Genomic DNA, 27741 nt, shown 5'->3' with positions numbered 1-27741 from the left:
TCAGCATAATGGTCTATTTTTCTGCTTCTTAGAAAGGTGCCCCCAGGTCTTCTTTCATTTCAGCCCATATGCTTGCAATACTTGAGCTGATCAGAAAACAGTTATCTTTTCATTCAGATGTGTGACTGAAACATAGATTTGGAAGCCAGTAGCAGTCTCTACATCCAATTTGAGCAGAATGCTTGCTGCTACTCTCTCCTTTGCTCAATTTTATCTCATTGTCACAGTAATTTATTTTCTTTATTAGTTTGTTTACACTTGGACATTTAACTTCAGTAACTGTTTTGAGGACATGGTTTAGTGGGCATGGTGGTGGTGGGTTGACAGTTCAACTTGATGATCTTAGGGGTCTTTTCCAAACTTAATGATTCAACAAAGTTCAACAAGTCCAATGAGGTTCATCAAGGCCAAGTGCCGGGTCCTGCACTTGGGTCACAACAACCCCATGCAGCACTACAGGCTTGGGGAAGAGTGGCTGGAAAGATGCCCGGCAGAGAAAGACCTGGGGGTGTTGGTTGACAGCCGGCTGAATATGAGCCAGCAGTGTGCCCAGGTGGCCAAGAAGGCCAACGGCATCCTGGCCGGCATCAGAAATAGTGTGGCCAGCAGGAGCAGGGAGGTGGTTGTTCCCCTGTACTCGGCACTGGTGAGGCCGCACCTCGAGTACTGTGTTCAGTTTTGGGCCCCTCACTACGGGAAAGACATGGAGGTGCTGGAGCGTGTCCAGAGAAGGGCAACCAAGCTGGTGAGGGGCCTGGAGCACAAGTCTTACAAGGAGCGGCTGAGGGATCTGGGGTTGTTTAGTCTGGAGAAAAGGAGGCTGAGGGGAGACCTTATCGCTCTCTACAACTACCTGAAAGGAGGTTGTAGTGAGGTGGGTGCTGGTCTCTTCTGTCAGGTGGCTGGTGATAGGACGAGAGGAAATGGCCTCAAGTTGTGGCAGGGGAGGTTTAGATTGGATATTAGAAAAAATTTCTTTACTGAAAGGGTTGTCAGGCATTGGACCAGGCTGCCCCGGGAAGTGGTGGAGTCACCATCCCTGGAAGTGTTCAAAAAACACATAGATGTGGCAGTTCAGGACATGGTTTAGTGGCCATGGTGGTGTTGGGTTGACAGTTGGATTTGATGATCTTAGAGGTCTTTTCCAACCTAAACAATTCGACGATTCTATGATGCTAATATATAAAGGGGCCTCACAAGAAGATGGAGAGAGACTTTTTACCAAGGCCTGTGGTATCAGGAGAAGGGGTAACGGTTTTCATCTAAAAGAGGGTAGATTTAGATTGGATATAAGGAAGAATTTTTTTTATAATGAACATGGTGAGACAGATTGCCCAGAGAAGCTGTGGATGCCCCATTCCTGGAAATGTTGAAAGGCAGGTTGGATGGGGCTTTGAGCAACCTAATCCAGTGGAAAATGTCCCTGCCCATGACAGGGGGGGTTGGAACTAGATGATCTTTGAAGGTCCTTTCCAACCCAAATCATTCTGTGATTCTATGAAATAGTTATTCTGTAGAAAATAGAATAAATAGGACACACCCCCAAGGGTTCCCTCCAAAATAAGCATGTTCTTTGATTTGGTTGAATTCCTTTCAAAAGAGTAAAGTGAACTCCTCTGTGTGGGATGTGTTTCTTGTTGGGAGCTCTATTGTACTTAATACAACAAACTTCTGACCCTCTTTTAATCCTTTAGGGACTACTTCAGTACACTTGACTTTAAACTGCAAGGCATCACCAGCATCAATCCAGACCTGCATACAATTATATTACTTTATCTGTAACTTGGTGCAATCTCTTTTGATCCAAGTTACATTTACACCAATTTCAATGTGGGTTTGGTGGGGTTTTTTTGACAGCAGAGATAATTGTCACCCTTTGCTAGTTACTGCAAAACATTCAGCTTACTGGTAAAAACAAAAACAAGCAAGCATAATTCTAAAAAGGTCACAAACCATTACAATAGAGTACTCAGATGTAACATTTCTTTTCTAAACAGATGTTTACTTTTTAGAGAAACTAATTCAGTTGCATTAAGGTATTTTTCAACGACCAGACAAACAGCATGATGCTTCACAGAGGAACGATGTGTCACTGAAAACTCCATTCAAATCCCTCTTCCTCAATGTTTTAGCATCAACTTAAGAGTCTTTAGATGGCCATGCATTCAGAAAAATGCACAAATATAACCTTGTCTTTTGAGAGTATGAAGATATTAAGCTTTTACTTATCAAAATTATGCTGGGGAAAACCTTCATAGAAGAGACAATCCTACCAGCAGAATAGACCTTTAATGTATTTTGAAGCAAGCTATGACAGAAAAGGGCTATTTTGCCAAAATCACCTAAGGTAAAGATGAGGATGCGTGTGTTTGCTTATGAACACCCTTTTAAGAGCTGACACACTAAGATTCCATTTCTTTCCTGTTGCTCTTAAGGTAATTTCTCAGATGAATTTTCCTTTGCAAACTTCATTAGCAGGATGGCACTCAAGTTTCACAGTTAAGTAATTTCATTGCATATTTTTTTTCCAATTATAGTGATAGCACTTCATTAGAAAACACTCCTAAAACTAATCAAATAATTAGAAAAAAAATAATCTTACAAAGCAGAAAAAAATCTCAAGACTCTCGTGCACATATATATTAAAAATGCCTAGAGGGAAATGTCTTACAAAGATGTTCAGTAGGTGGATTTTCAGAACTTACTTTATTCCAACATAGACTTACCTTTATCACATGCATTAAACCAAAGAAGATCCATGTCTCTACAATGACTTAGTTTAATAGATCTAGCTTTAAAAAAAAAAATAAATACATGAGACAGATTAGAAGAATTAGAAGAACTTGGTGGCAAAAACCCAATTAAACATAGCAACTGTCATCAGGAGACTGACCAAGTATTAAAAATCCAGGCAGCATAATGACCCATTCTGTCCTACCCACAATATTTTGGAAGTGTTATGAATCTGAATAAGTCCTGGTTTTAGATGAGCTCAGTGGCTTGAAGCTGAATCACTATATATAGATACATTCCAAGTCCAGTGAAACTGACCCAATTCCTTCCTCCATCCAGAAACCCATTTCAAAAACACTGATGAATAAAATTTCTCCTACCCATAAGCAGTTTATATTTATCCATGGTGGAAAGCAATTACCATTGCACACACAGCACTGCTTTTTGCTACGTAGCTTTCCGGAGTTTACAACAATGTTTTGATGGTAAACTCTTCTCACTACATTCCAGCTTAAAAAAAAAAAAGAATAATCAGCAATTATTAGCTGTTTTGTTATAACTGGGACTTGGGATTGTGAGTCTGGTCATGTCTTATGAACCTTATAATTTCTTAAGCAGGAAGAGAGACGGGTGGAAGTTGATATTATCTCTTCACTGACTTCAAGATTAAGAAAAGCTTTAGAAGAGGGGAAATGGAATTATTTAAATATAGGTATGATGGGTTTGGCCTACTAAAAAAAAAAAAAAAAAAAAAGAGACATACATCTCAAATAGCAGCCCTGTTCAGTGAATGCAAATTGAGGATGCAGGGTTGTACAGAAACTAGATCCTCAGACAGCTGATGACAAACATCCAAAAAGCTTATTAAATGGAGATAAACCTGACTGTTTGTTTACATTTATATTTACTTGTTTCTATAAATATCAATAAACAACTATATTGTGTACTTTACAAATCCTGTCAGTTACACAGTGTGTTATCTGAGATCTGAGGTGGAAGTATCACTGGATGAGCAACATGAACCAGGTAAATTCTCAGGACTGGTACAGAATAGCAGAGTGCCTGATTCCCAAGAGTTTATTATGTATCATAATGTAGTAAGTCCTTCGATATCTCTTCACCAAGAAAGAGTCCCATGTGATCCAGCATACAAATGTTCACACCCAAATTAAAAGATTTTCTCAAAGCCTGTTCCTCCATCTTTGTAATTCAAAGCAGCAATAAAATAATCCAGTCAATGTTTAAGAAACTTAGCCCACAATGAATTTCAAGCACTATTAGCGACCGCATTAATATAGGTAGTCTTCATATACTCCTCTGAATATACTTACAATACTACTTATCTAATACTAGAATCAACACTAGGCTGTTATTGTAGTGGATTGCTTGTTTGTTTGGGTTTTTTAAAGATTGTTCTTTTTTTCCTCAACAGAAATATAGAAATGAACTGCTTGCATAAACATTTACTTGCCACTCATTGTTCTTGCAATGGAGAAGCAGTTTAGGCTGGTAACGGAATATCAAGTACAGACACTGAAGGATCTTGCATGCAAAGAACGGTTTAAGTGCACCCCTAACCTCTCCACACACCACAATAATGTTTTTAAATGGATCAAAGAGTAGCTGAGAGCAATGGAAAAAGATCTCATCGACTTTTATGGGTTTTTGCAGCAGTTGAGCAATTCCACAATTCCCATATGTTTTTCTGGAAACACACTTACTGCAAGTGTCATTGACAACTGGGAACTTTAAACACTATTTCCGCTCTTCAGAAATACTGAAAGACATTTCTCTTACATCTGTTAAAATACATATCTTTAAGAACTTACCATAAATATTTACAGACTCCTACTGTGTCATTAGCATATTTATCTGAGCTGCATATTAACATTTTAAATACCCTGTTGTTTAAGTTTGCTGCTGAGAAAGGAAATACTAATGAACTGGGAAGCTGCTATATAACCCAACATAAGATAATCTTAATAAATGTAGCAGGATATATAGATATTCGAGCCTATGCAAAATACTCCATCCACTGTTAATTCTCAAAAGAAATTACTCCATGAGGAGACTTTTCCACACCGAAAGAAAATTAGTATAGATCATAAAGAATCTTTGCGTATCGCACAAAGTCATTCTTAACATTAATCACCTCCTCTAGTATGACTCACATACCAAGATAGTCAGATTTTCATAGGCTTAATGCTGGTCAAGCCCTTGCTGAAGTTGGTGTACAGTTCTTCCAAATCTGGAGCTAACAAAACTTTCTCATTTAGCTACACAATAATAGCTGCAGTATTTGTGCTGGTATGCTGGATTGGAATAACGTAGTCAGCTCTAAGACAGTATCATTTAAATATTAACCACAATATTTTTGGAATGAATTACGTGTTCCTATTTTGGCAAAAATGGATTTTTACAGCTCACATTAGTGCCTTTGAAAGTAGAAAGGTATCAAATTACACATTATACTAATCAGCTTCCAGTAAGCATAAGTCATACTGCATAAAACATCTGTAATAATTATTTACGTGTACTAAAGAGATGTTACCAATTTAAATATTAGAGGTTTAGTTAAAAAGATTCAGGAAATAATTTTATAAATGCCTATTTTGTACATAAACTTTTCTTGTGTTCTCATTCACAGTATAACAGAAGTGTTATGCAATATCAGAAAGTGAAACCAAAGAGAAACAGGGCAACTGCCCAGCACTGCTCTCCTCTTCAGGAAAGGAAGCAAAGGCATGGTGGAAGCAGAGGCCTGAGTTCCTTTATTCTTTCAGCTTTCATTACTCTCCAATGGTTTCATTAGACAGGAAAAGATATTTTACAAGATTAATCAGAGTCACACAGCTGGTTTCTCAGCTCCTCCTGGTCAGCAGAAAAGCTGTGTGCCTTATTCCTCCAACTCACCTTTGCCATTTAGCCGAAATACAGGGACTGGGGTGCCGAGTAAGCAACTACCCCTCAGTATTAGGTATTGCAGCTGGAACACCGATTGAAGGATGTTGTAGTAAGCATCCATTTGGGTAAGTCACTGCATTATAGTTCAGATCCTGATAAGCTAACATAATTCCCTGTTCTCCTGTTATTTCCACTGTGAAAATATTTAATTTTAGTCTAATTTCAGTTGAGTACTTTTGGAGAGCTAGCTTAATTCCTGCATTCAAATAAGACCATAATAAAGAACTGTTACAAATGAGCTATTCACTAATTTGTCCCACTGAGCATAACTGTGCTTTTCAACAGCTTTCTCTGACTTTAAGTAAAAAAAAAGAAATTCTAATTGCATAATAAAGGCTCCTTCAAAAATACCCTGTGTTAAGGAGCCAGCATCAGAGCACATGAACCATTTCTTTCCAACCTAGAAGAAATCCTACTAGGTGGTCTGTTTTACTCAAAACAGAGTCAATCTTTAAATGCTAGTAAAAAAAAAAAAAAACTATAGGACCCATACCATTTTCATATCTTAAAAGAATTTCTTTACTAGTGGAGTTAAAAATTAAATGTACAAATGAACAGCTACATAAGTTAACAACCTTTACAGCAACCTGGAAAGCTGCTGATTAAAGCAGAAGTGTATTATTCTGTCTCTTCCAATAGTGCATAATTAAGATTTAGAACTCATTGGCACATAGCTCTGCAGATGCTAAAAGCTTACATGAGAGCAGAAAGCAATGAGACAAATTTGTTGAAGAAAAATCTTTCAAGCACTTCTCAGCACAGACAAGTCCCTGGACCAAGGCTTGCTGGAGGCTGGGGAAAGTATCATGAGGGAAGTACTGCTACATGCTTGTACCATTTGTATGACTTTTTCTCAGGCATCCACTGCTGGAAGTTGTCAGGATACTAAGCTAGACAGATCTTTCCTTTAAGCTAGCATTGATGTAAAGGCATCCAAATACAAGTAAATATTCAATGGAGGTTTACGTGTTTAAGATGTTTTGTTACCACAGAACTCTAGAAGCATGCAGGAGTCAAGCACCTAAATCATATAGGAGATCTCTAAATACTAATATACTATCTAAATAATGTATAGATCCGATCCTAACCATGCCCAAATTAACAGAAAGTACCACTGCAGAATTTCCACAAGGTTTGAACAACATGCATGAAGAGATCTTGGGTTTTTTCCTAAAAAGATATATACCTCCTGTTTTAGAAGTTAGGAAGAAATAATTGACTACAAATCTAGCCAGGTAAGAAAGCAAGGAGAACAAATGCCCGCTTTTCAGCATCCTGTAGGATACACAATGAGAAAACTGCACTAGAAAAATTCAGCAATTTAAAGTAAAAACAATTACTACCTCTTATTATGAACACCATTCAAGTTAACGCACCAAGTCAGAAATCAACCCTTCATACACACCCCTCCCCGAGTCTTCCCTAACAGTCTGTCTGGATCCCTTGCATACATAGGATATGTCGACAAAACAATCCAACAACACACTTCTCCCAAAATAATTCAGAAATAAAAACCTTTAAAGCCATAAAGTATTTCTCAAACCAAATGCAAAATCAAGTAAGACCTAAACCTTCTGCAGCTATATAAAACAAAAGCCTCCTTCAGCATTACTGTATTGAAATGAGCTTATGATTATTCCATTAATTCTTTTGCAGAATCAAAATTTCTTCACTTCCCAGAGAACATGATTGTGAGGCCATGTGATAGCATCCAGAAAAGAAACAGAGCAGTCACCACACCTTGGGAAATAGCCAGCTTTGCTTCTTGGGTTTTGTTGGGGTTTCGGGGAGGGCATGGGGGTGGGGGGCAGGTTGGGTTTGGGGTTTTTGGGGGGGTGGGGTGTTTTGGTTTCTTTATACAAGAAAAGAATTTCAACAAAGAGTTAAAAAGTAAACAATATAGCAAGCTTCCTAAAAGTTACATAACACATTCACTGAAGTACCATGGTTTTACTTTTTTTTTCTTTTCTCGTAACTTTAAACAATGTATTTCTCAGCCATATTTTGAGTAGCTACCTTCCTAAAAATAATTTTCCCCATTCTAATCTGTCCAGCTGGTTGAAAGAAGCCATACATTTCTTGTTCTCATCCTCAGTCCAAATTAAAATCACTTTTGCAGAAGAGCATTTCTATTTAATACCAAAAAAAAAAAAAGTATTTTTTTACCTTTGCATACAGATGGAGACAAAAGTTTCCCAGTCCAAACAAAATAATGGATCCTGCCATCTAAGCTATGCAAAGACACACTCAAATTGCAAGCTTAATCTCATAACTTTAGTGAGGGATTGATGGCTGCAAGCTTTTTCCTCAAAACATCTTTAAAATAAAGGTGAATTGACATCATAAGTATACTCTGTTTAATGCTCTTTCCCAAGACTAATTTATCTATGTAATACTTAATACGAAAACAGACTGGAGCATATCTTTTGCATTCAGTATCCTTGTTTAATGTTGATGGTATTAAGCCAACACTTTAGAAAGAGCAGGCAGATTTTTAATGGTCAAATTTGCAAATCTCTCACAGTAAGGCTCTCTTTGCTCCTCCCAATATAATTTTTAAGTATTTCACAGTTGTTTTTTCCACATTGTAACATCTTAATTCATGTCCTAACAAATACATTTATTGTGATTGGCTGGGATAACAGCATTATTTTAATTCCTGTTAAAAGATACACTGTTGCATTGGGAAAAATGAAAAACCTAAATTGTGCTGTAGTTTCTGTACACAACAACTACACAATGTTGCATAGTACCTGTTCACAAGCACAGTGTTTTCTTTTTTAATTTCTGAACTGATAAAAGAATTGTCATGCTTTACCTGTGATTTCATCTCATAAAGCGTAGCATCCTCTGGAGTTAATTGAAGTGCTTTATCCCACTTTTGAATAGCCTCTCGGTACCTGTAGTTAAAACAATATTACAGTCTCACTATATTTAAAGATATTAGATATTTCTATTTATATCCTGACATTGTCCTAAATAAAGTGTCATGATTTTTCTAACCATTTCCCTATAAGACATGTTGAACTGTTTTCACAAACGGGCTATTTGTTCTTCTGACCAAATGGATGCTAAGTACTACTGTACAACCAGCCTCAAGAGAATTTACAAGTCAACAGAGGAAACCTATGGCAAAGCAATGACTTGAAATCTTGAACTAAGTCCAGTTCCCCTCATTGTCAACATCATCCTTGGTGAGGCATAAAGAAATAGAATCTGAACCCAACATGCCTTGCTACAGTCATAATTTAAAATTTCTTTTCAGTCTAAAAAGGCTGAAACATGGGAGTTACTTACCCTCCTGCATTTCTGTACTGTAAGATACTAAAGACATCTGAATAACTTTGGTATATAAATATAAGAAGGAAGTTGAAAGTAAACAACTATACTGAAATCACTCAACTTTGGGAAGGTATACAGTAGCTTCATAATATGTTGCCCTTCCCTACAAAACAGAAGAGTTGACCAAAACCAATACAAAGTAGGTCTTTGTCTTGAACAAAGAGGTTAAACTTGGAGAAATGCATACTAGGGTTTCCAGAGCAGTCACATGAAGACTTCAGAAAGTTCTGAACCGATTGGGAACAGAAGAATAGATTGGAAAAGCAATGCAACTGAAGTCAAACTCTCATTATGATTCAGGTATTATTAGTTTGTAAATGACACTGATAAGTATGATGTTTAATTTGAGTGCTAAGCAAAGGCTGTTTCAATAAATTTTCACATTTCCTCAAAGTTTAGCCACCAGCTGTGCATTTGTCATCTCAGTTCATTCCCCATGGGCAGGTGTTCACACTAAAGAAAACATCACCACATTTTCTACATACACCAGCAGAAGCCTAAGCTGTCATTTAGTTAACAAGAACTACTTTTTGAGTAGAAGACTATAGTTTTGTTCAAGACCTAGCACGGACACAGCACTATAAAACCTACATGCATAAGAAAAGTAAGGCCTCAGCTCAGTTAGGTGGTGTCATGGCCATGCAGCAAGGCGCAATGTTGTGTGTATAGCAAAAAAGTTTAGAAAAAGACAATTTTGGAAAACAGAGCAAATACAGTAATGACATCAATAACCAGAAAGGAAGGAACAACACCGGCATTCTGCAAATAGAAAGATGTAAGACAAAGTTGCATTTCAGGAATCTTCATTTTTACTTCTACAGAAGGGACATCATTGCTCAAACTGTCAATCTGAATGGGATAAAAACTCCTAGCAAGAACATGCTACCTCTGAAGGAAGCGCTAAATATAAGCAAACATTGCCCGAAATCCTGTTGGGTTTTGCTGCCAATTTGTCAAGTCTGCCAACAGAATAAAGATGGGCAAGGGAAAAGAAGTTGTCCATTCACAGAAATGCTGTGCTAGGAGTGTTCTGTGTATGAATGCTCTCTGCCTGTGAGCCTCAGAAAGTGTGATCCAAGAGAAGTGATGACAGAATGCCGGATTCGCTTCCCGGGACTAAGAACACAATGGAAGAGGGATGGAGACGGAAGATTTGTCTGCAGGTAGGTGTTGAACCGCCTGCTCAGAAAGACTAACTGATGACTACCAGTTTACAGTGTGGAGATATCCACACAGCTGTGAAATAATTGATCGTCTCAGTGCATGTATTTCCTTAAAAAGAAAGTCTGATAAAACATGACTGTTCTATTCTTTTAAATGTTCAGGAAAAAAGATGTTTCCATTGTTGTTCCAGGAAAAACTAAGGACACGGTTCTTAAGAGAAACTGAGCCATGTTGCTCGCTCTAGTAATACAAATTCAGGAAAAAATTCCTTTCTATAAAGACAGCCCATTAATCAAAGAATCTTCTACCTCATTCTTTTGAAGGAAAAGATTATATACTGTACCAAATATCAAATGCCTTACTGAAGAAGTTGCCTGGGGATATAAGATACAGTTGTAAACTCAAGGTTCCAGTAAATGTTTTATGAAAACCATAAACCTTGGCTGAAATAAGAAGTGAGCTAACACAGGGGTACTATTGTAAAATAAATAATTTAAAAATAGATCATTTTACTGTCTCTCAGAATCGTTTTTGACCTGAATTGTATTACACCTTTACCATTATAAGGAGGGAGAACTAGTTTTGAAACGGAAAACTTCAATATAAATATGACATCTGCTTTGGGTTTAACGGACACATTTAATGAGCATTCCATTTGCTATTCCCATTTCTTTTCTTAGCAAGTAAATAAGCTCACATACAGTTGAGTGACTAGCAGGTAGCAAGCTTGTATGCATCAGCTGAGCTGCAAAAACTGCCATGTCAGAGCTGGCAAAAGTGAAGTAATGAATTTTAGCTTAATGCTGTTCCACTAGGGTCTACCTCAGCTTCTTCCCATATGCCTGATATGGAAAGAGAGCACACGTGTTCAGAACACATGCTATGGCACAGCTGAGGCACAGTAACATGCATTTGAATCTTATGTCTCTTCAGAAAAATGGGTATGAAACCTAGCATTGCAAAAATTAAAATAACTTGTATCAAAAATAACAGCTCAGAAACAAGAATGAGACTCAAAAATCGCAGGTCCATCCACTGGTGATGCTATAAACCTTCTTCAGAAACCTCTGATATTTATCAAAGGGAAGCTTAATCCCAAGCACTAGCTGGCTGGGGGCCTACTGACTGGAAAGCAGCTTTGCAGATAAAAGACCTGGGGGTCCCAGAGGACAAGAAGTTGAGTAGGAGCCAGCAATGTGCCCATGCAGCAAAGCAGCCCAACAGCATCCTGGACTGCCTTAGCATCACCAGCAGACAGAGGTGATCTACCTCAGCTCTGGTGAAACCATGCCTGGAGTCCTGGGTCCAGTTCTGGGCTGCCCAGTATGGCAGAGACATGGACATACTGGAATGAGTCCAGCAATGGGCCACCAAGATGATTAAGGGCTTGGAGCATCTGTCATATAAGGAGAGGCTGAGAAAGATGGGACTGTGCAGACTAGAGAAAGGAAGGCTCAAGGGGGACTGTTATCAAAGTGTAAAAATACCCAACGGGGGGGGGGGGGGGGGGGGGGGGCAGGTAAAGAAGATGAAACCAGACTCTTCTCAGACATGCCCAGTGACACGACAAGAAGCAACAGGCAGAAACTGAAGCACAGAAAATTCTGTTTAAACTTATCTCCATCATTGGAGATACCCAAAACCCAATGGGATAACATCCTGAGCAACTTGCTGTAGTTGACCTTGCTTTGAGCAGGAGTTGGAGTAGAAAATCTTCTAGGGTTCCTTAGGATTATATGATACTAAGACATCAACAACCTCAGTGATACATGATTTAAGAGGAAATATGATTATCGCTTGGCTAAATGAAAACGAATTTTAAGCAAAATATAATCTTATAACAGACCCGTTAATTTTTAGATGTCTGGGATTACTGTAAAAACTTATCTAATGTAGCAGTAAAGAAGACACAGAATATTAATAATGGGCATATTTTGATTTTATAGAGTATCAAATTAATATTACCAGCAAAAGTAAAAGCCTGATCTGTATACACATTGTAACTAAGAATCTAAACTCCACTAATATAAAGCATTTTTAAGAAAAGACTATCATATTTTTAAGTATTTAATTACTATTTATGTGATTATAGAAATACAGTACACTTAATTTTATCTACCCACAGTGACTTCAGTAAAATAGTACACCTCACTACAAAAAATTATACAGTTATAACCAGAATTTAATTATCATTTTCTCTTCAATGCCATAAAAAGGAATGAATTATTGAGAACTGGATACATCTGGGGTGGCTTCAGTGTAGAAGACTTGATGGATCTTGCCAACTTTTATTTAACAGCATACAAAATCCCACAGCTCCCCTAAAGTACTACAACTGCTCTCTTCAGATGTGCTACTGACCATCTGGGAGCTATACAGACTTGGCACACTTTACTACAGCTTGCTAAACGTCTGAAACAAACATCTCATGCTTACACTTCACTTTTTCAACACAACTTCTGGGAAAACAGGATCTCTTGAACTCTTAAACAAAATCCTTAAAACAAATTCATATTTCCATAAAAAATATTTAATTGCAGGCTTCGGGGTAGAAAAAAACAAACCTTGTTCAAGTTACACAGAGATCAGTTTCTGAATGATACATGTGTGTATATATAAAGCTAAAAACCATCACTGCAGATCACGCAGGATCTAGAGTCCTGTAGCTTTACTCCAACATGCTTGCCACGGCTGATACTTCAGGAACAGAGGGAAAGCTCAGAGTGACACTGAAAATATCTGAAGATATACTGAAGAGATGAGATGGTATCAAATTCAGACAAAAAGAGACAGGCCTGCAGGAGAGGCAGAGCACAGAGTACAGTGTCAGAAGAAGGGATGAGGCAACATAACTCCTGGGAATTCTTAGAGACTTGGAAGGACACTCCTACAATCAGATGTTACAGGAGGATGAGGAAAAACACAGTTAGAGCTAAGGAAGGGAAGAGGAAAACAGCATTTTAAAAAGAATATAGCTAATTGTCAGATACTCATATCGTATCATAGAGGATGAACATGAATGGTCTGTGGCCACCAGAAACACCAGGTAGTACAATTTTAATCTAGTGTAGGGTCAAATTCAGACTTTGGTGGAAGCTAGAGAAAGAGAACACTACTCAGTAATTATACAGAGTACATAAAAAGGAAAGAGAAATGAAAAGCCAAGCAGAAGCTAATTGCAGGAATACAATTCCCTTTATAAGCTGAGAGATGATGCAGGGCGGGACTGTGGGAGAAAAGATTCAAAGAATAGGTAAAAGGAGGAAACTAAAAAGAATAAAGGACAATGAACGTAACATGGCTTTTTTGTGTTTAACAACTTCAGAGTCCTCTAACCCAGCTAGGTTCTTAGAGTAAAATACTTCCTCTGCTGGGGATGGCAAGTGATTTGTATGGCACTTTACAGAAGCATCTAGAGAAGAACAGCATGCAGGAACCAGCAAAAGGAAACTGTTTGCTTAAGTGCGCACAGAAAATTCTCGTCCATAGTTAGTGCCATACAGCACATTTAACCTCACTGGTAACCTTCACAAGATTAGTAGGTCTTTAAACACATGAAGTACAATAGCAAATGTTCTTCTGAAGTCTTAGCAACTCTACAATTATTTTTTTTTATTGCAGACAATTCTGAGTTGTGACACTATTGATGAATCATCATTACTGCAGCTCAAAAGCATAGCTATTTTATGGTAAATAAAGTGTCATACGTTACTTCTGATTATGCAGGGAGAAAGTTAAAGCTGACTGCTTTACTATCTACTAAAACTTCCAATAAAACATTTTAATTTAACAAGCTGATTTAGGTATGGCCACACTAATCACCACAGTTCTTCGCCCACAGTAAAGGAGAGATAAACACAAACTTGCTGTAACCACCCTTCAAGTAGGTAAACTGTACTGAATTGACCACAGAGTAAAACAGCATGAACATAGCTAATGCACATCATTTCAAAGCGTAAGTATTCATCATACTATTCTTGCACATATTAGATCCCTCAATATCAGGTGTTGACACATGGACACTAGTAGTGCATATAGTGAAAGTAAGTCTGATTTACACAGCTGAGTATTTTCCTATGCAGCAAATACAAGGTTCTGTTACAAGTCATCAGTTGAATGTACCACAAAATTACATAGCTATGCAAGTACTTTAAAGACACTTACCTCACTTAAGAACTTCCACAGGAGAACAGATGGCAAATACCATTTCATCACATGCCAAAAGCAATTACCACCTATCATCATGCTAAATTACAAGAACAAGTTTTTAACTTAAGTTCCACTTACCATTTTCCTAATCTTTATTACAGCTGCACATGTAAAATCAGGATTCTGGTACTGTCTCTGAGAGGCATCCTCTCTCATGTGGGCATAATATTTAATTTATTCATATACAATATGAAAAAGTAATCTCATTAAAAAATCACCCATTACTACTTCATAATTATTTTATTGAGACCCAGGAATGGAATATACTCCAGTAAATAATTTTAACAATAAATGGCAAGAGTTAATGCAACAGTACTAGATAACAACGGGGAGTGAACAGTGCCTATATTTGAGAGTCTGCCATAAGATATCTTTCACAAATACATTTTATATTGAATTGTGAGCTGAAGGACCTGCTGCCTTTGACTTATTTCATACCCTTCTTTACAATCTGGTGAATCACTGATCCATGGTCCACCTCACTCAGACACTGCACTTAGCTCGAAGGAGACCAGAAAATTTGCAACACAAATGCAACACATCCAGCTGCTAATCAATTCTCTTGCTGTTAACTGAAGACCATTTTCGTTCCTGTGCCTTGTACATTGGCACTATCAGCGTGACAATTTCAGGGCTTTGTCCTCAAGGAGGGCTTTGGAAAGCATGTATGTGCGCATGCTTGTGTTTATTCTTCAAACGTGAAATAATTATAATTACTTCAGCTCTGACTAATATAGAATTATACAGTTGATCGACAAGCACTGGTTGAAGCAAGACAAAAGCACATATTTTTCTTTTAAAAAAACCTTTATATTCAGGAAAAACCCAAACAAGTTGCACACTGCTAAACAAAACCTTAGTCAAACATGCCAGTCGCGTGCAAAATTCTAGAAACTGGGTACTCTACAGTTTTGTTTCTGGCCTTGCTGCAGAATCTCCCTGGACCTGGCACTGCTACTTCACATTTTTTTCCTGAAAATATGGATTTGATATAAAACCTATGTAACACAGAGGAATTTACCTACCTGCAGTAAGAGTACATCATGAAGACTGTCAGAAGCTCAAAGAAATAAACTGCTAATCACAAACACTTCCTTAACTTTGCAAGTGATCCTACAAAAATGCTCAAAACAGTCAAAATAACTGTAATCTTATTTGACAAGTTCAGGCTAATTTTAATTATGTGTGGTAGTATTGAGAACTTTGTAGGGTAATTTTTAAGTGAGAATGGTTAACAGCACAAGTTCTCCCTACAAGCTGTTAACTTAGACACCAGGATATTATTCAGAGTGGAGGAACAGAATTGGAAGAATTTATTATGCTTCCTTCAATTAAGCAGTGGTTTTCCTGGTTTAGTTTTGTCATAAAAACCACAAGACCCTACCGTCTCTGACTGCATACCTGATTAACTATAGAAATATTAACAGATAGACTGCAGTGAGATATATTTAGATTTTTACCATGTAAAAGTTAAAAACTACAGCATGGATAAATGTTTGACTTTAAGGAAGAGTCAAAAGAAATTAGCTTATTTCTATCTGTATTCTATTAACACGAAACTGTCAAGTAATTACAAAACAGAACATAAAGAGGTGTGTAAAAATACACTGTGAAAGATCTGAATTCACCAGTGCACAGTATTTGAGAACTTCTTTACAGATAGGCAAACATTTAACCTGTATTTCTCCAGTATCTAGTTTCAAGTTATATAACATACCTGTTTGTCTTAAACACATAGTAGAACAATCATTTTTCTATTTAAAAAGGTAGTGCTAACAACAGACCTGTTCATACAGAGGAAATAACAGTTATATTCACATATACTGTAAGTCATATTAGAGTGCTTAGGAACAGGAATTGCCAAGACCTTCCACATCACTGAGAAATATTCTTACACAAGAGAACATTTACTATGTTGTACAACTACTGTGTTCGTTTAAGAGCAGTAAAAAGAACAAATATGAATTATATATATAACTAAAAAAAAATTCCATTTTCAAATGCTTTCATGTTCAACATTAGTGACAGATAAGACGACAACTGGTAAAAAAAAGAATCACCTAAGTAACCCTCTACAGGGTCTAGAAGCTGCTTTGCAACCATCCATAAAGACATGGAATACTTTGTTAAATTCCAGCCTTGCAATTTAACATAAATCAGGTATTGACTGTCATTTTATGGGCAAGAGCTCTCTAGAAAGCCAAAACAAACAGTGACAAATAGGAGCAGAGTTGAAGTTTACACATGAAAATTCAAATCAAGAACAGGAATACAAGCTCTATTACTCCTGAACCTGCCATTTCAATATTTAAGCAATAAGAACATACCATCGTAACCTTGCAAGCTTCAAAATAGAAGCAATTGTATAGTTCAGTAAAACTAATCCACTATTTTAGTATCCTAAACAAAAGCTGCAAATTAATATATATCAAGTATCAGATATTGCAATAGTTATAATATTTTAAGTATTCACAGAGAAATAATGTATTTTTATTGCTGAAATGAAGTTTTAAATACAAAGCTTTAGTTCCTCAAAATAGTTTCAACAGTAGTTCCTCTGACAGCAGCAGGAAGAAAAATGCAGTAGAAAAACTGTTATGCTGCATTTGAAGCCATTCTGAGGTCATATTCTGGTTTTGAGAATTATTTGTTTAGACAGCCTTTAGAAACATAGTAGCAGAGCTAGAATGATGGGTACCATCTGTTTTCTTCTTAGTTGAGTAGGCATTTCATCCTTTTAACCTTTTAATTATTTGTCAACAGGTGGCTGACAGCTCTGTTTCTCTTACCTCATGTTAGTATCCTACTGGTCCTCAGAAATCAAGTCACAGAAACTAGGGCAAGAAGTCAAAAGCTGTCAACAGCACCAAAAAAAGTTTCTGGGATTTCGATACCAGTATTTCTTTATCTTTCTCAAAATGACTTATTACCAAAATATGATTCTCAAAGGTAGCGTTTTAACAGGGCAAAACATTTTGAGGGAGATGATACACAAAAAGCAACAGTCTGCTCACATTCTATTCTGAGAAGTTCCATTTCTTCTAGTTGACATGCTCTTGTTATCTGTACTAAAGAATGCAATTCCCCTTCATTTTCTTTCCCTCTATTACTTCTGGCCTCTTTACAATGTTTGTTGATGTCAACATCACAGAGTAATAATGACAGAAGTTATATACAAAAACAGAGAGAAAGAAATAAGGATGGAGGAAACATGTAATTCTCTATGGCATTTTGAGACTTAAAGGGCAATTTTAATTTATTTTTTCATGAAAGTACCAATAGGTTAAGTAGACGGGTAACCTATAAACCTCCCCACATAGCTGAAACGACTAGAAAGTATTGATGTAAAACAACTATAAAGTACCAACAAAAATACTAGTCAGCAAAAATCATCAAGTGTCCCGAAATAAGTGAAACAGGTATGTAATAAACAGTACAATCAACCTACAAGGACATAATATACACATATAGAGATTGTATAGAGACTGGATGTCACCATCCGGAACTAAAAGAATGTATCACACACTTTTAAATCCCAAGATGACTAACATGCAAGTCATACACATAAAAGTGGCAAGAAGAGTGGGAACTCTCACTACCAGCACTACAGAGACAAGGAGTGGTGAGCCTCGGTGTCACTAGGCAAACATGTTCTACAAAGGGACAGATCAGGCAAGCGTGTGCTCCAATTTCCATGACAGAGCTAGTTAGTCACTTACAACACTGTTATGTTTCTACTGATAAGCAACCTTACAAGAACCAATAGATTCAGACTGATAATTTTTGTTGACAGTGTGATTTTGCATACACATAATAGTGCCTACCAAAAGGCAGTAACAGCAAGAACTGTTTGAACTATCTCCTTCAATTTTTCCCATAGCACAGCATGAGATGCAAAATAAAACATTAAAGATTCAACAGAAGATTAATATTTCAGATGTTTTTATCTACATTAATTACCGGATAGGAATACTTAAGCCATTTAGTCCACTTAGTTAGGCTTCTGAAACCTAAATGCTAAAATTAAGTCTTCCTCTTATTTTATGACTCAAATTCTATGCTCCACCCAGCAGGGAACATCTACAAAGAATGTTTTGAGTTCTGGAAGAACTCCCTTTCCATCAAACTACCCATAGATTTATAACACACTTTCAGAAAAGTAAACAGAACAGACACTAGTTTGTTGCAATAATGCACACAGCTGTAATGCGTCTGTGAACTGGAAGATCCCTTCTTCTGGAGAAGAAAAAAAAAAAGGAAGCAATCAAAGTTTGAAAGCTTCAGTGTTGCATCTGGAGAAAGGATCCATGTCTCAGTCATAAAAATATGCCCCTTAACATTCCTTACTACCTTCTCTCTTTAAGCATGAGGTTGATTCCACTGATTAGATAAAAATTAAGTCTGACTTGCAAAAGCCTTATCTCTCTAAAAATCCTTTTCCTGGATTTAATGAAAGCTACAATCCACAAACTCCAAGAGTGTCAATGAATTTTCTTCAGACTGAGAAATATACTCACCTTGGTGGTTTTTTCCAGTTTTGCTCAATATTTAAAATTTCTCTCTCTTAATCTCAATTTACTATCATAATATGACCAAAACTGAATAACTTGTGCAGCCTCACAATCAGTTAAAATAGATTCAAAAATTACAAATTACCCAGAAAAAAAAGCCAGGTTAGAGATTTCTCCCATACTTACGCAATACTCGTTGTCACAGTTGTTTATACCAGTAATTTACATAAAACTTTTCAGCTTTATGACAGCAACTTATTCTGTAAATTAATTAGGACATTTTCATATTTATGATTCTAATTTTAGTATTCACTTCTTTCATTCTGTATGACAACAACACTTCTAAAACTTTTTCCAGCATTGCTTGGAATTTCTTTCTCACTTTGAATCCCACAAAAGAAATCGGTTACTAAAACAAGTAATTTCTGAAACCTCGTTCATTCAATTCCACCCACAATACAGAAGTATTGGAATTCTGCCACATTTTTGAAAGGCAAATACAAATGTCTTAATATAAAGTTGTAGAGTCATTCTAAGTGAGTCCTCAAAAATCATTCTCCACTCTCCTCACTTCAGTCTACTTTCTTGCCCCTGCTTTGCACCAGTATAAAAGCTTTTGCTTCTGAAACCAAGTCAACAGTCTAATCCAGGTTGTGACCTGTCCAAACATTAGGGTTTTTTTAAAACACCAAGCAGTTCCCCAGTGTAATTCTCCATTTGGCTACACTAACACAAAGAAGAGAATTTTATTTAGGCAGCAATGACACAGCTATATTGTAATGGTTTCACACGATAGCTAAACTTTAATATCTCATGTTTGGCTATTGGAGAAGTTCACAGTCTTTACTAAACAAGACAAATGTTGTGATAGTCATGAAACTGAATGCATTATTAAAAAATGGCATCTTTAGCAAATAGCTTCCTACCATCTTCATACTAACAGCTCTACAAACAGATTTTTCAATTTGGCAGTGAGAGAAAGATGGTCTAGCAAGGGCTGACTAAAACAAAATTTGTTTTCTATATTGAAAAATTTTTATTTCAATCTCAACATGTGATCCTACCCCCCAGACAGCTTTATTTTCTTTATTAAGACCCTATTTACATCCTTTTTGAAGTCTCAATAAATATTAATCAAATTCAGATCAGAAATGCTCTTTGAAGACTAAAAGTCGAAATACTTTACTGAACTACAATTCTATTTTAGAACATGCAATACTTCAAATAACACGTCCAGGAAAATAAGCTACACGTGAGCAATACCAGGGCAAGTTAAGTCTTCCGTTTGTCAGATGGTTTCACTAACAGGCTAAAGACAATTAAAAACATCTATTGCAACATCCAAATCCACTGAGGGTGAATTTATCATCATCACAAGAGCAAATTGCCAGGAAAAGGAAAGCTTATATTAAAGCTTCCAGACAAATACAACTTCCTATGGAGAAGTCTAGACTGCAGAACTCCTTTCAGTAAGTTTATGCTATTTAACATAATTAACAGGTGTCTTCCATTTTTAACAGTAAAATAGGATTGCGGAGCCAGCTGAATACAAGCCATTATTCCTTGCCAACATCCCTAATCCAAAGAGCCTAGTTAAAAAAAAAAAATCTACAACTATGAACTGCATTTTGTCTTAACTGTTATCTCTTCATTTTTGCAGAAGACAAAAAGCTTAAGCCACAGTCTACTACACTAGATTTCTATTACCACCTGACAGGTCAAAGACAAAATAAACAACATTTTTTAAGATTTGCCATTTAGTTGCTAGAGCCAGTAAACTCCAGAGACTAGCATGAAAACATGTCCATTACATACTAAGAGTGGCAGCCTGTAAAAACTACCAGTTTGAACTGGCTTCATGTGATGGGTTAACCCTGGCTGGATGCCAGGTGCCCACCAGAGCTGTTCTATCACTCCCCCTCCTTCTCAACTGGACAGGGGAGAGAAAATATAACAAAGAGCTTGTGGGTCGAGATAAGGATAGGAGAGATCACTCACCAATTACCGTCACGGGCAAAACAGACTCAGTTTGGGGAAAAATTAACTTGATTTATTACAAATCAACCAGAGTAGGGTAATGAGAAATAAAACCAAATCTCAACACCTTCCCTCCACCCCTCCCTTCTTCCCGGGCACAACTTCACTCCCGGATTCTCTACCACCCCCCCCCAGCGGCACAGGGGGACGGGGATGGGGTTTACGGTCAGTTCATCACACGTTATTTTCTGCCGCTTCATCCTCCTCAGGGGGAGGACTCATCACACTCTTCCCCTGCTCCAGCGTGGGGTCCCACCCACGGGAGACAGTCCTCCACGAACTTCTCCAACGTGGGTCCTTCCCACGGGCTGCAGTTCTTCACGAACTGCTCCAGCATGGGTCCTTTCCACGGTGTGCAGTCCTTCAGGCACAGACTGCTCCAGCGTGAGCCCCCCACGGGGTCACAAGTCCTGCCAGAAAACCTGCTCCGTGGGCTCCTCTCTCCACAGATCCGCAGGTCCTGCCAGGAGCCTGCTCCAGCGCGGGGTTCCCACGGGGTCACAGCCTCCTTCGGGAACCCACCTGCTCCGGCGTGGGGTCCTCCACGGGCTGCAGGTGGATATCTGCTCCACCGTGGACCTCCATGGACTGCAGGGGGACAGCCTGCCTCACCATGGTCTTCACCACGGGCTGCAGGGGAATCTCTGCTCCGGCGCCTGGAGCATCTCCTCCCCCTCCTTCTTCACTGACCTTGGTGTCCACAGGGTTGTTTCTCTTACATGTTCTCACTCCTCTCTCCGGCTGCCGAATACCACCGTCCCAACTTTTTTTTCCTTCTTAAAAATGTTCTCCCAGAGGCGTTACCACTATCGCTGATTGGCTCGGCCTTGGCCGGCGGCGGGTCTGTGTTAGAGCCGGCTGGTATGGGCTCTGTCGAACACAGGGGAAGCTTCCAGCAGCTTCTTACAGAAGCCACCCCTGTAACCCCCCCCGCTACCAAAACCTTGCCACACAAAACCAATACACTTCAAAATAGCAAACTTCAGTTCTTCATGAAAACAAAATTTCTATGACTGTTTTTCAGAAAGTAAGAAAGAGCAGAGGGATGCATGATCTCTGTCACTATATGGTATCAGTGTACCAGGCACCATCCAGAGGTAGAAAGGTATGGTTTTGTTTAAAACCTTTGACTTATGGTATATAAATACTGTATTAGAAAATTGAACATGATATTGTAAATACCATGATTCTTCTCTTGAGATTGGGATGGATGCACTGGTCACCCAAATGATTGTAGTCAGAAAAATGTACAATATCTATCACCTATTTCATACATGTCACACGGTTTAGCAAAAGTACTGGGCATATACGTTATCAATTTTGTCATGTTATGACTCTCTCTGCACCTACGCCCCATTAAAAAAAAAGTCTCCTTCAGTTATGTACTGCTAAAATTAGAGAAAATAACTGCTCTGCATATAACACATTAGCACAGCCCCTTAAGAGCTAAGAGTTATTTGTTCAAGGTCCAGTGATTAAGTGAGAGAAGAATTAGACTCATTCTGAAGGAGATGAACATTTAAATAGTGTAAAAACTGAAATGTCTGGCCTGGACAGAGGCCAGCGTGGAATGAAAATACATTCACAGGCGTACATTTAAAATTTGAAGTGCAATACAGTAACAATAACACACAGGCAACAATTAGACAACAATACCGCATAAATGAAAGAACTTGACTCCGCCTCCCTTGCTGTTTGACCACTTATTCTAATACTCGTTTTCCTGCCTATTTTGGCAAAAGCATTTGTGAACCAGATCAGAGCCAGCAACCAGAAAGAGGTTATTTTCCAGCTAGGCTTCTTCTCCAGTCCAATGACAAACTGGTACTCCGAACTGGCTCCCCCCAGTGTAAAACAAAAAAATGGGACCATTGCAAACGGATGGAAATGAGAGGGCAGGAGAGTTGGGTCACACTGACCCTGACTGAAATCAGCTTAACCAGTGATGGAACTACAACATTTGATTAGATACTTGACCTGTAAACAACCAAAGCTAGGTAGCATGTGTATCAGACCTTGCTTTCAACTAACTCAGCCCTGATATACTTTAACAATTGCCTACAAATTTACTACATAGTTAACTTCCATGTAAATAAACGAACAGGACAAAAAGCAGTAGAGAAAGCAAGATCCACAATAAATTAAATTTCTATTAATTTGATGACCACATGTTACTGTACAAGACCTTTGCAAGTAGTTTTTCTTGTGGTAGTACATAATGTTGTACAGTCAACTCTTAAACAATTAGCAGTCCTATAACATCAAATATTTCCATGAAGAAAAAATGAGCATGTACTGCTCTTGATTCTCTCCACCCGCTATCTGAACTAATCCTTCAAAAGGCCTGACTGAACAAGATGTTGTTCCTAAAGAGTTCTTATTCTGAGCCGTTACTGCTAAGCAACCTTTCCACTTTAAGGATACTCTCATGATATGCCGTAAAATGTGGAGGACACCATTTAGGGAACCAGAAAACAAGCTGACGTACATAAAGAAACCAAGATCTTTGTAACAAAACACATTGCTGTATCATCCTACTTTAGAAAACTCCTGAAACAAATGCTGATGGGCAATTATGATCCCTTAAATTCAGTACATTTTAATTTTAGAAGATACGGACAACAGGTACACATCATGTTCAGTGAGGATCATGCAAGGGATACTGAATTACTGTCTCAAAATTAAATTCCATGAACCATAAACACAGTTAAAACAAAGGGGGTGGAGGTGAATATTATCTTTGTCAGCAACTACGCTTTGTTTAAGAGCAGCTGGACAAAGGTATTAAAATGAGGAAACCGCTTTATTTTTTTCCCTGCAGCTTCCTCTATGAAGAGAAATGGTATTATGAAAAAATAATTTCTAAATACAAAGGTTTTATTATTCAAGTAAAAGCAACTAGGTGTATTTAACAGTAGATCTGGAAAATAAATAAAACCACAAAACTGTAACTTTAAAAAAATTAAATATCATATTTTACAGTATCCACGTCGCCATACATAATGTCATTAATATAGGGAATCCTGGACACTGTGACAGCGGTGCTTCAGTAGACCAAGTCTTGCCAGTGTCTGTCAAGCAAAGGATGTGGAAAAGGCCCCAGGTTGTATTTCTCTGTAAAAACTGCTTAGATTGTTAATGTAAATTACTAGATTTTGCTAAGTTGTATTATACTATGTATAGAAGTAATAGAATTGTCTACATTTAGAAGCTGCGTTATTAGAATGTCTAACAAGTTATGGGCAAAATCTCTTAGCTCAAGTCAGAAACATGTTCTTTAACTTGCTAGATAGACTTTTGCATTAAAGTATTTGCATGAATGTCCAGCCACAATCTACCAGTACAGACCTGCTAGTAGAAATTGGTTTCTGCGGAATGGCAATAGTGCTGGTTTTGTTGCCACCGTGTCTATTTTAAAAGATGGTCCCTGTCTCAGTCAGTTTGTAACAGTAATATGCAGCAAGAGAAAAGGAATGAAGACAGTTTCAGAGATCAACTCTGAAAACAAGCAAGCCAACTGTGAGAGAAACTCACAATGGAACACTTCAACTTAACACAACACTTAGAGGAAATGAAAATGCACCAGGCACACTCCACTCTACACAGTTATTATCCCTCATATGCAGCAAAAGGTTTTAAGTGTTGCTAAGGAAAAATATCTCAACAGATGCATGGCATACACACATTAGATTCAAAGAAAAACACAGACTGGTCAAAAGAATAAGGTAAAAAAAGGTTAAAATGGTAATGAACTCTTACTCGTGTATAATTTACAAGGCTAGAAATGCCAGCACATGTGCTTTCATGTATTTTTAAATTAATTTTTCAAGAAGGTGATAAAAATTAAATGTAAAAATATTGTTATAAATAACAAAAATTAAAATAATAAAATAACAATACTTATATTTTTATATTATTTATTTACAGTCCATTATGTTATGTAGTTCCTTATAGGTCCTCAAGTAGTACTAGAGAGTTATTCTGGGATTAGATGCAAATACTCTATTTTGTCATAAAAAAAAGCTGTCTGGAAAAAGTGCTAGGAAGTAAATGGAGGCAACAGAAGCAGCTAGCAATGTAAAAATTTAGAAACTATCAATTCTTACCCTACTAAGAACAACATCCCAATTTTCTTTAATGAAATGTAAAAATCAGAGGCAAGTATTCATTATTTTCCAGTAACTTCATATGCATTAGAAGGGAGAAAAAAGTAATTGGCAGGAATGACTCCTCTATATAGAGATATTAATACATACATAAAATTTAATATATACTGATGAAAATTTTTACTTAAGAACCAATTTTTTTTATGCTTCTTCAATTCCAGTAACATACTCTACATAATTAAATACAAGGGTTTTTTTAAGTAAACAGACACATTTTCATAAGAGTTCATTTAAAAAAAACCCACTGCACAGCACATGTCCAGTGAATACAACAGCTTTTCACTATAGAGTTCTGTAAATTATATTTCATGCATAGCAGGAATAGACCCTTTAAACTTAAATCCAAAGACAGATAACACACAAATTATCCTTCATCTCCAAACAGGTATCAGCAGTTAGGCCCGATTCATCTCACCTAAGTTTAGGTACCTAACCTCAAGTATTTACAGAAGACTTCAGTCGCCCTGTGGCCTCGCAGGCTGTATCTGCACTAGCATGCTCATGGTGCCGGGGAACATTCCCAGACACTGGCACCTGAGCAGCGTTACTCTGTCTTACAGAGTGGTCCTTGGCAGGGCTGTGGCCAGCCAGCACTCTCCCACTTTGTCCACAGCCACCCTGTTCAGGAAGGCAAAAGCACCACAACACAGTCCTGGTACATGTATGACGTTATCTATGGGTTAACAGTGAGAAACAGGAACCTCCAATTTCCAATTTAAGCTCTTAAGTGAGCTGAATTATGTCAATACCTCTTTCTCCTTACATTGTGAAGAGACCTGCAACAAATACAGATTCGTATCTTGGCTGACTCCGCTAAATGCCTAAAGTAATACAGGATGATATATCGGCACCAATTAAATTAGATTTTCTACTTAAGGAAAATGTAAATACATGTACGTATATAAATGCTTCCACAGTCTACAGTTGTTCGTGTACACTGTGAATGTACAGTGAACATTCCTTCTGTTTCTATGTACAAATACATACCTACATAAATACAGATGAATACTACAGTGTCACACTTCAATATCCTCAAGTAACAACAATTCTAACAAGAAGATACTCTCAAAATTATTCAAACTGTGTACAGTTTAAATCTACAATTCTTCTTGCACACACTCTCGGAATAATCTGCCCTAAATTAGTAACAATTTCAAAACTGAACTCCTGCTTTGCCAAATAATAACCAGTTGTTGGAAAATAATGTCTGCCAGAACAAAAGGAAAATAGCTAAATTAAAAATAAATTGCAATTTAAACAAAAAGAACTACTTAAAACATTCTGTGAAGAACATCCTCCTCAATGAGAGAAGACAACTAGATGCATCACCAGGAAGCAATAACTCTATCAGTAAGTGAGGAAACACAATAAAGCTAGCAATAAAAACTAACTTCAAGACAAAAATTAATGTGTTACTTCACACAGCAGTTTACAGGAGGGTGTTAAGACACTGTAAAACATTCTGCACTTTTTTTTTTTTAATTCTGTAGAAAGGTTATGGGGGCTGCAAAACAAACCATACGTTCTGACTCATAAGAGAGAAGCTGCAACATGTGCTTTTCCCCAAAAATAGAGGTAAGAAGTCCATACTTGTTCAGAGTCTTTTCTGTTTCAGCTCATGGGTTCTGCACTCAACAGTTACAGTTTACACACCCTTAGTCTCATTTTAGTGAGCGTATCATGTGTAAGGCATTCTCAAGGAAGCTAACAGCAAGGCAGTCATATATATACACACATAATAGACAGTAATGCTAAACACTGAAAAACATTAAAAAGTGATCAGGTATTTTGACTAGAAGTCATGACCATTTTAATCAAGTCCCTATTCGTACTATACAATTTTACTTACAGTGATAAGCCTACCTATTTTCTCCGCTTTTTTGTATGATTGACCTTAAAAGACACTCAAACTAATTAAAGCTAATAATTACTGAGATCAAAATTTTTCATTTTATTTGGAGAACACTGGTATTGGTCATTCACTCGGAAAGAGCTAAGCACTATATGGAATAGCTAATTATACCTGACATGCAAATTACATCCAAGACTGATACCAAACAGTTATTTTCCATCTACAAGGAACAGTACGAGTGAGTACTTACTACATTCTACTAGTTTCATCATAAGCATTTTCCAGTGATTTCCCTGACACTTAATTACAAACTCCACTGTGTAAGGCTTTCAGATCACTTATGGAAGAGTCAACATTCCTGATGCAATATACCAGCAGCCTAACAGAATTTTAGACTTCATTCTAGGAGCCAGAAATAAAAGCTAAATTTGTAGATTCCCAGATTATCTACTTAATCATTTTAATTTTCTAACTTTTAAAATACATCTTTGCTTTAAATGAGGTCAGTTAGCAGACAGAGACAGTAAGAAGGCAGAGAAAAGACTGCCCATTTTTTTGCATGTCTCTCTGTACCCGAAGCATTACACCAAAGATATATGGACTAGTGAAACAAAATAAAAAATAAATTAAAGAAACAGAAAGAAGTTTCCCACCCACTGAAAAGGTACCACACCAACAACCTGTACAGTCCAATTCAAGTCTGGGGAACTACCTTCTATATTCTAAATGAATCTGTAGTTGTAATGGGATATAATCACAGAAT

The 27741-nt window shown here is 37.4% G+C and overlaps 1 protein-coding gene across 1 annotated transcript in view; it reads right to left on the bottom strand.

Moving 5' to 3' along the window:
- TTC33 (tetratricopeptide repeat domain 33) overlaps positions 1-27741 on the bottom strand; it is a 55701-nt gene that overhangs the window by 12209 nt on the left and 15751 nt on the right. Inside the window, exon 3 of the mRNA XM_052775628.1 lies at positions 8516-8597. Coding sequence (XP_052631588.1) covers positions 8516-8597 — 82 coding nt within the window. The remainder of the gene's footprint in view (positions 1-8515; positions 8598-27741) is intronic.

The sequence above is a fragment of the Harpia harpyja genome, chromosome Z, assembly GCF_026419915.1.
Source record: "Harpia harpyja isolate bHarHar1 chromosome Z, bHarHar1 primary haplotype, whole genome shotgun sequence".
NCBI classification, from domain to species: domain Eukaryota; kingdom Metazoa; phylum Chordata; class Aves; order Accipitriformes; family Accipitridae; genus Harpia; species Harpia harpyja.
Note: the sequence above shows the minus strand (reverse complement) of the source record. Positions and strands in the feature narration are given on the sequence as shown.